The sequence below is a fragment of the Triturus cristatus genome, chromosome 5_1 (assembly GCF_964204655.1).
Source record: "Triturus cristatus chromosome 5_1, aTriCri1.1, whole genome shotgun sequence".
Lineage (NCBI taxonomy): Eukaryota > Metazoa > Chordata > Amphibia > Caudata > Salamandridae > Triturus > Triturus cristatus.
In genome coordinates this window covers 940,751,226-940,766,695 of record NC_140587.1, presented here as the reverse complement: position 1 = coordinate 940,766,695, position 15,470 = coordinate 940,751,226, and the positions used below count along the sequence as shown (strand labels likewise).

The 15,470-nt window shown below is 45.7% G+C and overlaps 1 protein-coding gene across 3 annotated transcripts in view; it reads right to left on the bottom strand.

The window, feature by feature from the left end:
• Positions 1-15,470, bottom strand: part of LAMA1 (laminin subunit alpha 1) — a 692,815-nt gene that overhangs the window by 216,852 nt on the left and 460,493 nt on the right. For all 3 annotated transcript variants that reach the window (XM_085605997.1, XM_085606000.1, XM_085605998.1), the window contains one exon: positions 13,083-13,245. In XM_085605997.1, the coding sequence (XP_085462123.1) occupies positions 13,083-13,245 (163 nt within the window). The remainder of the gene's footprint in view (positions 1-13,082; positions 13,246-15,470) is intronic.

Below are 15,470 nucleotides of genomic sequence, written 5' to 3'. Positions count from 1 at the left end.
TCAGCAGTTTGCACATCATGGGTACACCAGCTAGCCTGACCAGGGGTCAGAGAGAAGAGCTCAGCATACTGACTGAGGACCTGCCTGCAGTCAGCCTGCTGTTGGTCAGTGAGGTTGTCTGACAAGATCACTCCATCAACAGACCATGCTTTTAAATTGCTAGACAGGAGATTAGGGAGAGGTTCACTCATCTTCCTGTCCCTCATGTGTGACATCAGCTCTGTCATAGAAGGGCTTCAGGCAGTTGACAGGTATAACCCTTTTGGGATATTTGCAATGCCCAAGGTCCACCAGACAGGTGACCTCCCATTTTCTTTCATGGACAGGGTAGGGCCCACTCTACTTGTATTGGAGGGCCCTTGAGGTCACGGGCTCCAATACCAACATCTTCTGTCCTCGTTTATATTCAACCATGGCAGGCTTTTGGTCATACCACTGCTTCTGCAGTTCTTGCCTGGCCTTTCTCCATGTACTCAGCCATCCTACCTCAGTCTGATACTACCTCCTTAGGAATACCAACTCTGGTAAAGATACCAAGGAGGGCCTTGGTCACTGCTGGAGCAGTAGTGGTCCTAAGTGTAATAGCTTCAGGATAACTGGTGGCATGATCCACTACCACCAAAATATATCTGTTTTCTGAGGCCGTTTGAGGGTTCAGGGTGCCAACAATGTCGACCCCTACCGTTTCAAAGGCTACTCCTGCCACTGGAGGTGGATTAAGGGGTCTTTAGGTGGCCTCCTGCCTTACCACTGGCCTTGTAGGAGACACAGGATGGACAAAAGCCCTTCACCTTCTAAGACATCCCTGGCCTGTAAAAGTGATTGACTAATCTACACCATGTTTTATCCTGACCAAGATGCCCTGCTAAGGGGATATCATGGGCCAAGTGAGGAAACCTCTAAACCTCTGAGTTACTACCACTTTCCTGTTTGCACCAGGTTTGGGGTCTCTGGCCTCAGTGTATAGGAGTCCATCCTCCCAAAGACCCCTGTGGGTGCCACTGATATCACCCCTTTCCTGTGTAGCAGCTTGCTTCCTCTGGCTCTCAAGAGTGGGACCGGTTTATTGTCCCTGGCACAGATCCTTCCTAGAGGGTCCTCCTGGGCCCAAGAGCTCGAGCGTGTAAGGTCCAAGCTCTTCAGGCTCAGTTTCCTCTGAGTATAACAAGTACTCTTCCTGAGAAGAGGGGTTCGGACTTGTCCCCCAGTCTTCCTGCCTTTTCTCTTGGAGGCCTGGTCCACTCTTTCAGGATTCAGCCCTTTTTTTTCACTCTGAGCTCTGCTCTGTGCTCTGGTTTTCACAAAACACTATCTGGGAGCCCTATTATCTTTGCATGGGTCCTCAGTTCGACTACAGTCCAAGGGGAAGTCTCCAAATCATTTCTAAGCATTTTTACAGGGATGATTGGGGACGCAACCACTTTGTTTGGTCCAACCTCTCCCTGCCAGTCAAAAGATACCATAGCCATGGGATGGAACTTTGTGACATTGTCAGCATTGGTGACTGGATAGCTCCTTCTAATCAGGTACTGATCTGAGTGAACGAATTGCTGGGTCACCATGGTGACACTAGCACCAGTATATCTCGAGATCTCTGTAAGAAGCTGACTCTATATATGATATGACACTAGGTGGTTATACCGTGCAGCGAATCCAGGGGTTCCCCAAAAGTGTACAGGTCTCAATGTGAAAACCAAAGTGCTCTATTATTGGTAGTGTGGGCGAGCTGGTTTAGGGCTAACAGAGGAGTGCAAGTCATTTATTGCCCAATAATGGGTACACAACTCAAAAAGGAGATCCACACCAATTTTATAAAAAAAGCTTTGTTTGTACTTTATTTTAAGACCAAAATCTTCGCAAAAAGGTACATTTTCAACTAAAAATACTTATCACTTTCAAAAGTAAACACAGTGCGATTTTTGACCAGTTCAATGTTGTCCTATGGAGGTAACCAATAATGCGGTTAAACAGGTAAGTTGGCAACTTACAGTTCCAGTCTTCGGGACCAAAGGTCAACAAGGTGCAAGGGTCAGGTAAGTATCAAAGCTGCAGCACCAGCGGCACAGGGTCAGCGGGTGCAGAGGTCAAAATCGGAGTTCAGCCCAGTGCACTTCAATGGACACAGAGGGTGCTCGAAGCCACACTGCTTGCAGGTAGGTAAATTGGTTGCAGGGGCCATGCTTTAGGGTCAGAGCAAGTATATAGCGGGCCACAAAGCAGCACCAAACATACACCACCAGTGGCACAGGGGCAGCCAGGTGCAAGGAGTAAAATCCGAGTCGGGGGCCCAATGCTTTTCAATTGAGAACTTGCTTTCGACAAACAGGCTGAAGGTGTTGCACAGTAGGTTGTAGGAGGGAGACCGACAACAGCATAGGTAAGTAGAGACATAGAGGGTCACAGGGACACCTCCTATTTAGCTCACCAAGGCACAGGGGCTTTGGATTAAGAAGGTGCCTTTAGACGTTGGGAGCCTTCTTACCAGAGCAGGTCGCAGTCAGGGGGAGCCTCTGGATTCAGGCTGTAGGGATACCTCCTAGCCTTTCTAAGATTTCCTGCTGGTTTTGCTGCTCAAAGTGGGGGTGTAAACCAGAGCCTGCCATCTGCTGCTAGCAGCAGAGGCTGGGGGTTGCATTACAAATGCGGCAGCCTTTTAAGCTTCCCCTTTGAGCACTTGGCCCATCCTGGGAGAGGACGTGTGACACCTCTGCCAAGGATGTACATTGTTTCTGGTCCCAGAGACGTCACAAGGGAACATCAAATGACGGTCCGTCGAAGCCCACCAACAACAAAAAACAAACAGACAGGACAAAAGTTTTTAGGTGGAATAATGATCAGCATGTTAATCCAGAAAAGATTCAAGCTGCAAAACAGGTTTTTTGCAGGTTTACCCTGATTTTTTGCCCCCATTTTAGCTACTAGGTACTGGTGTTTATGGCTGTAAAGTGCCCGAGCCCTATTAAACAAGACTCAGACCATGTGCTCTGACCCTTTAAAAGGTGCATGGTTAATTGTCTTTTCCTCAATTGACATATCCTAACTTACTAGTGAACTGCTAGTATTGGTACGAGGGGTACCCAGGTGTAGGAAGCTGGGTTTCTGTTGCAGTAACCTACCCACTTTTTGCCAGATTTCTGATGCACTTTGACTTGATGTGCCCTGGGTACCTGCTAATCAGGTTCCCGGGCCTGTGTTCTTTCCCAAAACTGTACCTTTGTACCCTCTATTGGCACCTGTCTGGCCACATGTAAGTCCCTTGTAAAAAGTACCATGGGTACAAAGGGCACTATGACCAGGGAAGGCGTCTAAGGGCTGCAGCACATATTGTGCCACCCTTAGAGGTCATGTACCTTAACACACACACACTGCCATTGCAGGCTGCATGTTTTGGTGCAAATAAATGTGAAGAGTCGACATTGCACACATTCCTGTGTGCCATATCTGCAACCCACCTCCTATGGTGTAGTTAAGGCACCCCTCTAGCTGGGTGCACTATACCACTGGTGAGGGTGCCTTTGCATGAGCACTGTACCCCTACACCCTTCAGTGTCTAATGCCATTCTTAGACATTGTAAGTGCAGAAAAGCCATAAAGAGTATATGGTCTGGGAGTTTGTCATTACGACTTCACAGCACCACAATAGCTTTACTGAATTTTGGGAAGTTTGGTGGCAAACTTCTCAGCATAGTAAACCCAAACTGATGCCAGTGTAGGATTTATTATACAATGCACACAGAGGGCCTCTTAGAGATTCCCCTTGAAAAACGACCAGCTTCTGGTGGGTTCCCTGACTGGTAAACACCAGCCTGCCACCACGAGACAAGTTTCTGGACCCCTGGGGCGGGAGCCTGCACTCCCTGGGCCCAGAAACAAAGGTGTTCCTGGGCAGAGGTGTTCACTCCTCTCCCAGGTCAGGAAGAGCCATTTGTGGTAGGGGAGCTTCAAAGGCCTTGCCGCTTTTGTAACATGACCCCAAGCCTCTACTGCTATCAGGAGCATGACCCCTTCCTGACTCCCCTCCTTTTCAGCAGCAAGACTGGCGGGAAAAATTAGAAAAGCCCAGAAGGTGTGCCCACCTCTGCCAACCCCACTCCTCAGATGGGGGAGGCGAGGTGAAGCCCACTCTTCAGTGCCCACCATCTTGCAGATGGCAGGCACTCTCCAATCAGGGTTAGGGATTGTGCCCACTCCCCCACGTGTAGTCACCCTAAGGTCAGTAGCCCATTGGCTACTGACCTCGAGACCCCCAAAACCCCCCTCAATACAGTATTTAGGGGTCAGTCCTGAGCAAAGAAGGGAGATTCCCACAACCTATGAAGAAGAAGGACTAAAGAAAACTCACAGCAGAGGAGACTGCAGAGAAGAACTGACTTGGCCCCAGCCCTACCGGCCCGTCTGCAGTTTCCAGAGATCCTGCGCCAAAAGACTCTGAGCCTGCTGAGGACAAAGAAAACTGATGCGTGGAACCACCACTGCACCCAACATCTACAGCCTGAATCTGAGTGGTCCCCCAGTGCCCCAGAATCTGAGTCAACCATGGGTTGGCCCCTCCAGGACTCCCCGACGTCACCTGCAGCCTCTACACTGAGACCCCCCCCCCCCCAACTGCGAGGGGTCCGGTAAGGTGAAATTCGACCTCAAAAGACACCCCTGCATCCAGCCGCCCAGTTGGTTCCTCCCGGAAGACTTCCTGGACTGAGCCTGCAGCCAAAATCCTAAACCAGCAACTCCAATGAAAACCAACAGGGCACCCAAAGCCAAAACAGCAGCCTGCACCTGGCCGCCCCAGTGCCGCTGTGGGTGTTCCTTGTGTGCTAAATCAGATCCCCCTTTGCCCTGAGCCTAACTTTGCTCCCACAACCTTGTGGCCTGCCCATGAGCAGCCACCAACCGGAGGCCCCATATTGCCTATTGGATAACATTGGCCCTCAGCACTCTGCACCTGGCCGTTCTAGTGCCGCTGAGGGTGCTTTGAGAGTGCATCCTCGACAGTGGGGGAACCCTGGTTTTAACTGAAGAAACCCAACTCCCCACAACCACGTACTCACCTGTAAACCGATAACTTCATTTCCTCCCATAGGATTGCATTGACTGCTTTTATTAGAAAATTCTTCTGTGTGTGGACTTGGTTTGTATGAAACCTTGAAAAACTGCACATTAACAAAAACGGAATTACTTACCTTTTGTCTAGGAAATGTCCCAGTATGATACTTAGGCATATCACACTGACTAGCAAAGGTAACTAAAAAAGTAATCAAGAAGTAATGTGTACAGTAATCTACAAAGTAACTGAAAAGTAATTTTAACTGTTGACTTAACTGTAAATCAACCAACTGAATTTGAAACTGCATTCAACTGTAATTCGCTGCTTAAATCTTGCTAAGTATTATTTCACTTACCTGCACCAGGCCTGGCTTGGTTCTAGAAATAAAATAACGAAATAATATTTTTTATACAAACAAATTGGTCTGAGTTCAGTTTTTGAGTGTGTGACCTCATTTCTTGCCTGAGTGTTTACAACAAGTGCTTAACACTACCCTCTGATTAAGCCTTACTGCTCACCCACAATACCACAGATAGAGAGTAAGATAGTATCTACTTTCACCTCTGCCTACCTTTGGGGTTCCACTGGACTCTGTGCACGCTATACCTTACTTTGGAATAGTATGTACAGAGCCAGCTTCCTACACCAGGGCTTGCAAATTAGTGTGTTGTAGGATGCTGGCTCTTCATATGGTATAATAAAAAGAGGTATACTGTGCAAGGAGTCCAGGGGTCCCCTGTGAGTGGACAGGGGTGTGCTACAGCAATCCTAATGTGTTCTTTTAGGGGGTAGTGTGGTCGAGCAGCCTTAGGCTTATTAGAGAGGAGTGTTACACATCTCCAATACACACACAGTCAATAAATGAAGCACACAACTCAACAAGGAGGTCCACACCAACTTCTAAAACTATCAGTTATCTTCATATAACTTTTGGCACCAAGATCATTAAAATCAGGTAAGTAAGTTTTGAGTTATGAATTTTTACAGATTTGAAAAATACACACAGTGCAATTTTTGAAGTAATGTTATCTTATGGAGGAAAGACATACTCTACAGACATGCACTTCACAGCAACTTACGGACCAATCTCCTGGACTTAAGGTAAGTATGGGGCAAGGTCCAAGGAAGTACCAACAGGTCACCTGGGGCAGCACAGGACGGCCAGGTCTAGATGTGTGCCCAATGTTATCCAATGGGGGAAAAACATGTACTGCATTCAGGAACTTCACAGCAACGTACAGGACCAATCTCCTGAACTTAGAGGTGCCCGCTGAAAACCTACCAACTACTAGTGTGATGACTAACTGCTCCTAGCCAGCCTGCCACCACAGACTGGTTTCTGACCCCCAGGCGTGAAGGCCTTTGTTCTCAGGAGGTCAGGAACAAAACCTGCCCCGGCAGAGGGTGTTTACACCCTCATCCACAGGATGACCTGCAAATTAGCATTCCAAGGCAGGGAGCTTTAAAGAGCCCACTGCCTTTGGTATGCAAATCTGACCTCCCTCACAGGAGAGGATGCCAACTCCCCTGACCGGGCACAGTTGGTGCCTGGACAGGTGGGAAAATTAGTTGTCAGAGAGGCGTGTTCACTCTCAGGCTAGTTCCACCCCTAAGGTGGGCTACCTGATGTGGGCATGAACAATTAAAAGTCTGCCATCTTGTTGATGGCAGAATTAGGAACTCTGGCACAGGGTTATGCCCACTTCCCATAGGAAGTGGTCATATAGAAGGCACAGTGAGCCCAGTGGTAAGTAGACATTGGCTACTACCCTACACTCCCCTAAAACCCTTACATCTAGTATTTAGGGGAGCCCCTGGCACCAGAAAATCAGTATCTGCTGACATGAAAGAAAAAGGAGATTGAAGAGCCACAAAAGCAAGAACAGAGGGCCAGAAACCGGCTTGGCGCCAACACTGCAGGCCTGCCTGCTGTCTTCAACAATTGTGCCAAAGACGACTTGTCCTGCAGCTGCTTGTGCCTCCAAAAGACTGGAAGGACTGTCAAACTTCACCCAAGACCCAGGAAATTCCGTGGAGTAGCAGAGCTGCTCGCCTGCAGGCACCTCGGAAGAACTGCAAGGACTCCCGCCCGCCAAAAACCAGACATTGGAAAGCACCACTGCACCTGGGCCTCCTAGCCTGAGACGAAGTGGGCCAACGGTGACAGCGTGGTCCCAAGACCCTCCAGAGATGAAAACCAACTTGGGATTTCCAACAGTGGACTTTCCAACACCACTTGAAGCCTCTTTGTGTAGGCACACTTTACCGTGTGTGTCTCCAGTCATGAAAACCCAACACCTAAGAAGATGTCTGCAAGAAGACTAAAGGAAACAAGGGGGCTCAAGTCTCACGATGCTTGGGGGTGTAGGGAACTATATCCTTGAGCATCGTGAGACCTAAGCCCCCTTGATGGTCCAGCCCGATTGGCCCCCCAGTCCCAGCTTGCAGCCTTTTTTTGACTGGACCAATCCCTATTGACTTACACGGGGCACCCGACACTGAAAAGCACCTCTGCACCAAGCCACCCCAATGCTGCCCGAGGGGACTTGTTGGTGCTGCCTTGGACCCTGCCCCAGTCTCACCTTATGTCAAGAAGACTGGTCCTGTACGTCATTGTAAAGTACTTGTACGCAGTAAATGTCTTTCCTCCATAGGATAACATTACCGCTCCAGAAACTGCACTATGTGTCGACTTTTAAAAACTCTAAAATATCATAACTCAAAATGTACTTACCTGATCGTGATGATCTTGGTGCCTAAAATGATATAAAGATAAGTGCTATTTTTATAAATTGGCGTGGATCTCCTTATTGAGTTGTGTGCATAATTTATTGACCGTGTGTATGCAGCAGATGTATAACTCTCCTCTCGGAGAAGTCCAAGGCTGTTCGACCACACTAACCAATAAAAGAGCACTTTGGGAATGCTAGAGCAAGCCCCTGTCCACTTATAAGGGATACCTGGATTCTTTGCACTGTCTACCTCTTTTTGGTATACTATATAAAGAGCCAGCTTCCTACAGCCTGAAATGTGTTATTGGCCCTTTTGTCGGGTATGAGGTTCTCATCTGAACTCTGTGGATGTAGGGACATCCGAATAGCCAATGTCTTGAATAAGAATATTGTGACTCGGCTAAATACTAATGGGGTGGCCATAGGAGGTACTCACTCTAGTGAAAAATAAATATGTACACACTCAGCGGGTATTTTCATTGCCTTTGAGTGGGAATGGCCTGCGTTGAAACGTCTGCTTGCGATGCACGAGCTGCCATGATGACCACATGAAAGGGCCCGTAGGAAGCTGACTCTGTATATACTATACCAAAGTGAGGTATAGTGTGCACAGATTCCAGTGGAACCCAAAAGGTAGGCAGAGGTAAAGTAGATAGTACCTCACTCTCTATTTGTGGTACTGTGGTTGAGCAGTAAGGGTTTATCAGAGGACAGTGTTAAGTATTTGTTGTATACAGTCAGCAAATGAATTCACACACTCAAAGACTGAACTTCAGACCAATTGTTTTTGTATACAAATATTCTTTTAGTTAATTTATTTTCTAGAACCAAGCAAGCCTGGCACAGGTAAGCAGTAAATACTTTACAGTAGTAAAGCAGTTTGTAAATAGTTTGAATTGCAATTGTAAATGTACTTTGATTTGATTACAGTAGTATTACTGATAATGCAATGCTTTTCAGAATACAGTACATATACTTGGTAAAGGAGTTTTAGTAAAATTACAGCTAAGTTACTTTTGAGATTACTTTTCTTACACAGTACAGTATGCCTGGATACTGCACTGGGACATTTCATGTAAACAGGTAAGCAAAAGCGTTTTTGTTGGTTAGTACAATTTTAAAGAATTTCTTTAGTTTTTCCAACTCCACACTTAAAACTTTTCACAGAAAAACAGTCAATGTTATCCTAAGGAGGAAAATAGTGTTATTGGTTTAAAGGTAAGTACTTTGTTGTGGGAGTTGGTATTCTGGGGTTAGACTCAGGGGTCTCCCAGGGTCAAGGAGGCACTCTTGTTACACCCTCAGCAGCACTAGGGCGGCCGGTTGCAGAGTGCTGAGGCCCAATGTTACCCAAAGGGGGATAGGGGGCCTCCAGTTGGTGGCTGCTGACAAGCAGGCCACTGGGTTGTGGGAGCAAAGCTTATGGACTTAAGTTCAGGGCAAATGGGGGTTTAGGCCAGCACATTAGATGGTCCCTCAGCAGCACTGGGGCGGCCGGGTGCAGAGTGCTGTTTTGGCTTCGGAAGCCCTGCAGCTTCCAAAGGGGAGACTCCGGTTTGCAAAAGCACTGCAGGCTCAGGGAGGAAGGTCTTCTGGGTGTGACTACCACTTGGAGAAGTAAATTGGGATCTTGGTGTAAGAAACTGGCTCTATATAGTACACCAAAATGAGGTATAGTGTGTATGGAGACCAAGTCACCCCAGAGGTAGGCAGAGGTTAAAGTTAGATAGAACCATACTCTCTATTTGTGGTAGAGTGGTTGAGCAGTAAGGCAGTATCAGAGGGCAGTGTTAAGCATTTGATGTACACACTCAGTCAGCAAATGAATTCACACACTCAATAACTGAACTCTAGGCCAATTGTGTTTGTATAAAAATATATACTGTGGTTTTATTTTTAGAACCAAGCAACCCTGGTACAGGTAAGCATGAAATACTTTTCAGTAATAGATTACTGGATATAGATTAGTTTGAAAATGCAATAGAATTGTACTTTGTTTGATTTACAGGGGATGCAGCAGGTTGCAACACTTAGCAAATACAGTACATTGAAATGAATAGGATTTTTCAGTCAATTTCAGGTAAGTTACTTTTTACGTTACTTTTCTAACTCAGTGCTGGATACCTAGATTCAGCACTGGGACATTTCCTGTAAACAGGTAAGTAACTACGTTTTGGTTATTTGCATGATTTTTAAAGGATATCTTTAGATTTCAAAACTCCACACTTAAGTCGTTTTTTGAATGAAAAACAGTGCATTGAAATTAATGGGTTTTTTCAGTGAATTACAGGTGAGTTACTTTTTACGTTCCTTTTCTAACTTAGTGATGGATACCTGGATTCAGCACTGGGACTTTTCCTGCAAACAGGTAAGTAAATACGTTTTGATTATTTGTGCAATTTTTAAAGAATATTTTTAGATTTCAAAACTCCACACTTGGAAACTTTCTGAAAGAAAATGTTATCCTATGGAGGAAAAACAGGTTTGTAGGTAAGTAATCGACTGTGGGAGTTAAGGGTCTGGGGTTAGACTCAGGGGTCCTCCAGGGTCAGTGATGCACTTTTGTTTCACCCTCAGCGGCACAAGGGCGGCGAGGTGCAGAGTGTTGAGGCCCAATATTATCCTATGGAGGATAGGGGGCCTCCGGTTGGTGGCTACTGGCAAGCATGCCACACGGCTGTGGGAGCAAAGCTCTTAGGGTTTGGGTCAGGGCAAATAGGAAACCAAATTAGCACCAAAGGTGCACCCTCAGCGGCACTATGGCGGCCGGGTGCAGGGTGCTGTTTTGAGGTCGGGTGCCCTGTTGTTTTCAATGGAGAACCTCCGGTTTGCAAAAGCACTGCAGGCAGGGAGACAAAGGCATTCTGGGTGCGACCACTACTTCGAGACTTAAGTTGGGAAGTTAAGGGTTAGTTAGGCAGCGTTGGTTTGGGCAAACAAGGTGCAAGGGGAGACAGGCTGGTAGGGCTGGGGCTAAGTCAGTGGGCATAGTCCTCTTGTTAGCTGGCTGCATGGCTGTTCAGTGCTTCTTCTTCTTTTCTTCTTGTTGTCAGGCTGGACCTGAGGAAGCAAGGGTCAGGGTGCCCCATAAATACTAGATTTAGGGGCATTACAGGTAGGTAAAGGGCAGGGACCAATGGGTCCCTTCCCTGGGGTGGGTACACCCCATATCGTGCCACCCTCCAGTGGGAGGGGGGCAGGAGCCTGTCCCTGGTTGGTTGGGTCCCCCCATCCTCAAGATGGAGGGGACTCAGAGTTCTGCTTCACCTCGCCTTCCCCACCTGAGGGGTGGAGTTGGCAGAGGTGGGCACACCTCTCTTCCTCAACTGTTTTTCCCACTGGTTCTCCCGCCCAAAGTGGGGATCAGAACCAGTGGGGACCAGTTGCTGAAAGCAGCAAGTGGCCTGGGGAAGCTCACAAAAGCGGAAAGCCTTTGAAGCTTCCCCTTCGTGAACCCTGCCCATCCTAGGGGAGGAGGCTTGGCACCACGTCCCAGGATGTGCATTGTTTCAAGCCCCCGAGAGCAGCAGGCTCTCGACCCAGGAGTCCAGAAGCATGTCTGGTGGTGGCAGCTGAAAGCAGCCACTCAGCCTGTACACTAGTGGTAAGTCGTTTTTCAGGGGGCATCTCTAAGATGCCATCTGTGTGCATTTTTCATTAAATCCCACACTGGCATCAGTGTGGGTTTAATGTGCTGAGAAGTTTGATACCAAACTTCTCAGTTTTCAGTGTAGCAATTATGGTGCTGTGGTGTTCGCAATGACAAGCTCCCAGCACCATATACTCTTAATGGCAGCACTGCATTTACAATGTCTAAAAATGGACATAGACACTGAAGGGGTACATGGCTCATGCACCTGTACCCTCACCACTGGTATAGTGCACCCAGCTAGAGGGGTGACTGATCTATGCCAAGGCAGTGGGTTGCAGGCATGGCACACAGGGATGTGTGCCATGTCGACTCTTCACTTTGTTCTGCACCAAAACACGCAGCCTTGGGTACCTGTGGCACCATTTACCAGGGACTGACCTGTGACCAGAGATGCCAATTGGGTTTTGTTTTTAATGCAGGTTTAGGGAAAGAACATTGGCCCTGGGCACCTGATTGGCAGGAGCCCAGGGCACACTCAGTCAAAGCACATCAGCAATTAAGCAAAAAGTGGGGGCAACCATGCAGAAAGAGGGCACTTTCTCACAGGCCCTAATAGTCAGAAACTGTTGACAGCCACCTAGTAGTATGGGGGTGGCATGGGGAAGCATGAGACTTTCACAATAGGGTTGAAACGCCATTGACAGTAATAAATAACATACAAATAACTTGGCAGTTATGGCCAAAGTACTATCATATATTCAGAAGTTGTTACAAACACACAAGCACATTTGTTTCCCCGTCTAGTTGTTGTTAATATCCTTTTTGTTGTGTTTTTTTTTCTTAGCTGTGAAACATTCAACCTTACATAACTTAGTGACAAAATGTTTGTGTTAAGGCACAAGTGTGATGGTCATTATGTTCAGCTGATATCACATCTATTGAATAAGGTGATTTTGCTTTTTACTGAAAAACTGTCTAAATGATACTTATGAGAACCATTGCTTTTAAAAGTGAAGAGGTGTATTTTGGGGCCCACACCTGTGCAGTTACAATGTGAAATGTCATTTGTACCCTACCTCTTTGTTTGGCCTCAGCTTGACAAATTTGCAAGTAACTTGTCATGCTTAACCCTAATCAAATGAACATTTTTATTGGAACGTTTTGTGCAGATCAGATCAGATCAGATAGATAGATAGATAGATAGATAGATAGATAGATAGATAGATAGATAGATAGATAGATAGATAGATAGATAGATAGATAGATAGATAGATAGATAGATAGATAGATAGATAGACAGATAGACAGATAGACAGACAGACAGACAGACAGAGACAGACAGACAGACAGACAGACAGAGACAGACAGACAGACAGACAGAGACAGACAGACAGACAGACAGACAGACAGACAGACAGACAGACAGACAGACAGACAGACAGACAGACAGACAGACAGACAGACAGACAGACAGACAGACAGACAGACAGATAGATAGATAGATAGATAGATAGATAGATAGATAGATAGATAGATAGATAGATAGATAGATAGATAGATAGATAGATAGATAGATAGATAGATAGATAGATAGATAGATAGATAGATTATGGAAACATGCCAGTATAACAATACAGTTCAATGGAAGATTGTTAATTTATAGCATTTGTACATGGATTGCCTTTAAATTGTAAGTAGGTGTGTGACACCTTACCGGAGCTCTGTTGTAGAGCTATGATTGTATGGACTAAAGTCCCTCCCACGAATAACTTCCAACATAACTGAGACATTCTTCTGTAGGTCTTCAAGCGTATTATTTGATAAAATTATATCAGATGCCAGCGACTCATTTAATGTTGATGCCACTTCAGCATACACTGAATAGGAGAAAAACATTCCCAGAAAGGAACACATGAAAATGATGACAAAAACCTATCAACCTAGCACACAATATGAAAAGAACATTATATGCACCATCTGCATTTAGCCTATGCGCCCCCACCAAACGCATGATGTCACCTGTGTATCTATCAATGTCAAGGAATCCTTTTGCAGTGAAAAGTGGACTTCTGAAACATTCAGAAAGGACAGCAGTCTTTGTTTATCAAAAAGGTATTAATTTAAATAGCATGTTTTATTTTTAGCTGAAATTTAACTTGAAGGCAGTGATCTGAGGTCACTAAAGGAAAGGTTACACAATGATTAGTCAGTAAATTACTGTTGTTTGTTTGCCTTTGGGTGTAGATGGGAATTGGGCAGTCAGGGTGAGACACAACATGGAGTCAGGTTAAGAGACATGCTGCCAGGTACCATTTTACATGGGAAGTTACAGGACATGCATGTTCAAATATAATCATTCAGAAAAGCTTGAATATGTGGGTAGCCAAAGATCAAATGTTTTGTAATTAATGGTTTCTTACCTGTCAGTGTAGTTTTGCAGCTTGAAGAACTTTCTGGATTCACTATGCTGTGCATTATTCCGCCATCTAGTGGTTGGGTCCGGAATTGTAGTATTTCTTCTCTTTTTTTTTTTTCTTTTTGTTGTTGGTGGGCGTCAGTGACGAAGTACCATTTGGTGTCCTTCTGTGACGTCAACGGGCTTCCTCTGGAAGCTCCCGCCTTTGGTAGCCATTTTTGGATTTGGTTTTTGTTTTTTTTAATCTTATTTGTTATCCCTCTTTATATACATCCTCCTTATAGTTCTCTTCCTTGGCGGAGGAGGGTGGGTTCGCTAGTGAATCTAGAAAGTGCTTCAAGCTGCAAAACTACACCGACAGGTAAGAAACTATTTGTTTTGCAGTGTGAATCTTTCTGGATTCACTATGCTGTGCATAGACTTTGTAGCGGTTTGCTAGTCTTGTGGCGGCTGGGTGGAAGATGAACTTTGGTTTGTAAATAGACGCTGTAAGACCTTTTGTCCTACTTGTACCTCCTTGTTCATTTGAATGTCCACACAGTAGTGTTTGGTGACTGTGTGTACCGAAGACCATGTTGCTGCAATGCAAATATCCTGGATTGGGGTGTTAGCGAGAAAGGCAATAGTTGCTCCTTTCTTCCTTGTTGAATGCGCCTGTGGCGCCCCTTGTAAAGTCTATCCTGCTTGTGTGTGGCACAATTGTATGGCTTGATGCTATCCATCTTGCGATTGTGCTTTTGGTTACTGGTCTTCCTAGAAAAACGTTTTGCAAAGGATACAAATAGCTGTTTTGTCTTTCTGCATTCTTTAGTCTGTTCCACGTGATACATGACCACTCTTCTTGCGTCAAGTGTGTGCAAAGCTCTTTCCGCTTTGTCTTTAGTGTTTTGACAGAAACTTGGGATTTGTATACTTTGGTTTATGTGGAATTTTGACACCACCTTTGGCATGAATTGTGGATCTGTCCTCATGACAATTCTGTTACTATGTATATGGAAGTAGGGTTCCTGTAATGTTAGTACCTGCAGTTCACTAACTCTACGTAAGGATGTTATTGTCACTAAAAATGCCATCTTTATTGTAAGCATTTGTAGCATTGCTTTGTGTAATGGTTCAAAAGGTGCTCTCATCACTTGTACTCGAACTATGTTCAGGTTCCAAGCCGGTGCTGGTACCATTTTTAGTAACGCAATCTTCTTTGCACCCACTAGGAAACTTTTGACCACATGTGAGGTGAAGAAGCTTTCCCCTGTTTCCCCTCTTGTATATGCTACTATTGCAGTTAAATGTACTTTCAGTGATGAAAACCTTAATTTACTTTGTAGTAAATGTGTGAGATATTTTAGCACTGTTCTTTCCTTTGTAATCTTTCTCGAAAGACGCCTTTGAAGACACCATTGCGTGTACCTCTTCCATTTTTCTGTAAAACATTTTCTTGTTGTTGGTTCCCTAGCTTCTCTTAGAACCGCCATGGTGTTTTCTGGTAGTTTGAGATGTGTGAATTGTAAGTCCTCAGGAGCTATGCCGCTAGACCTAGGCTCTCAGGTTCCAGAGGAAGCACTTTCCCGTTCTGCATTGTTAGCAAATGCTTTCTTCTTGGAAGTTTGTGCATTGTTCCTTCTGAGATTTCCATTAGTGCAGAGAACCATGTTTGTCTGGCCCATTGTGGAGGTATGAGAATCATTG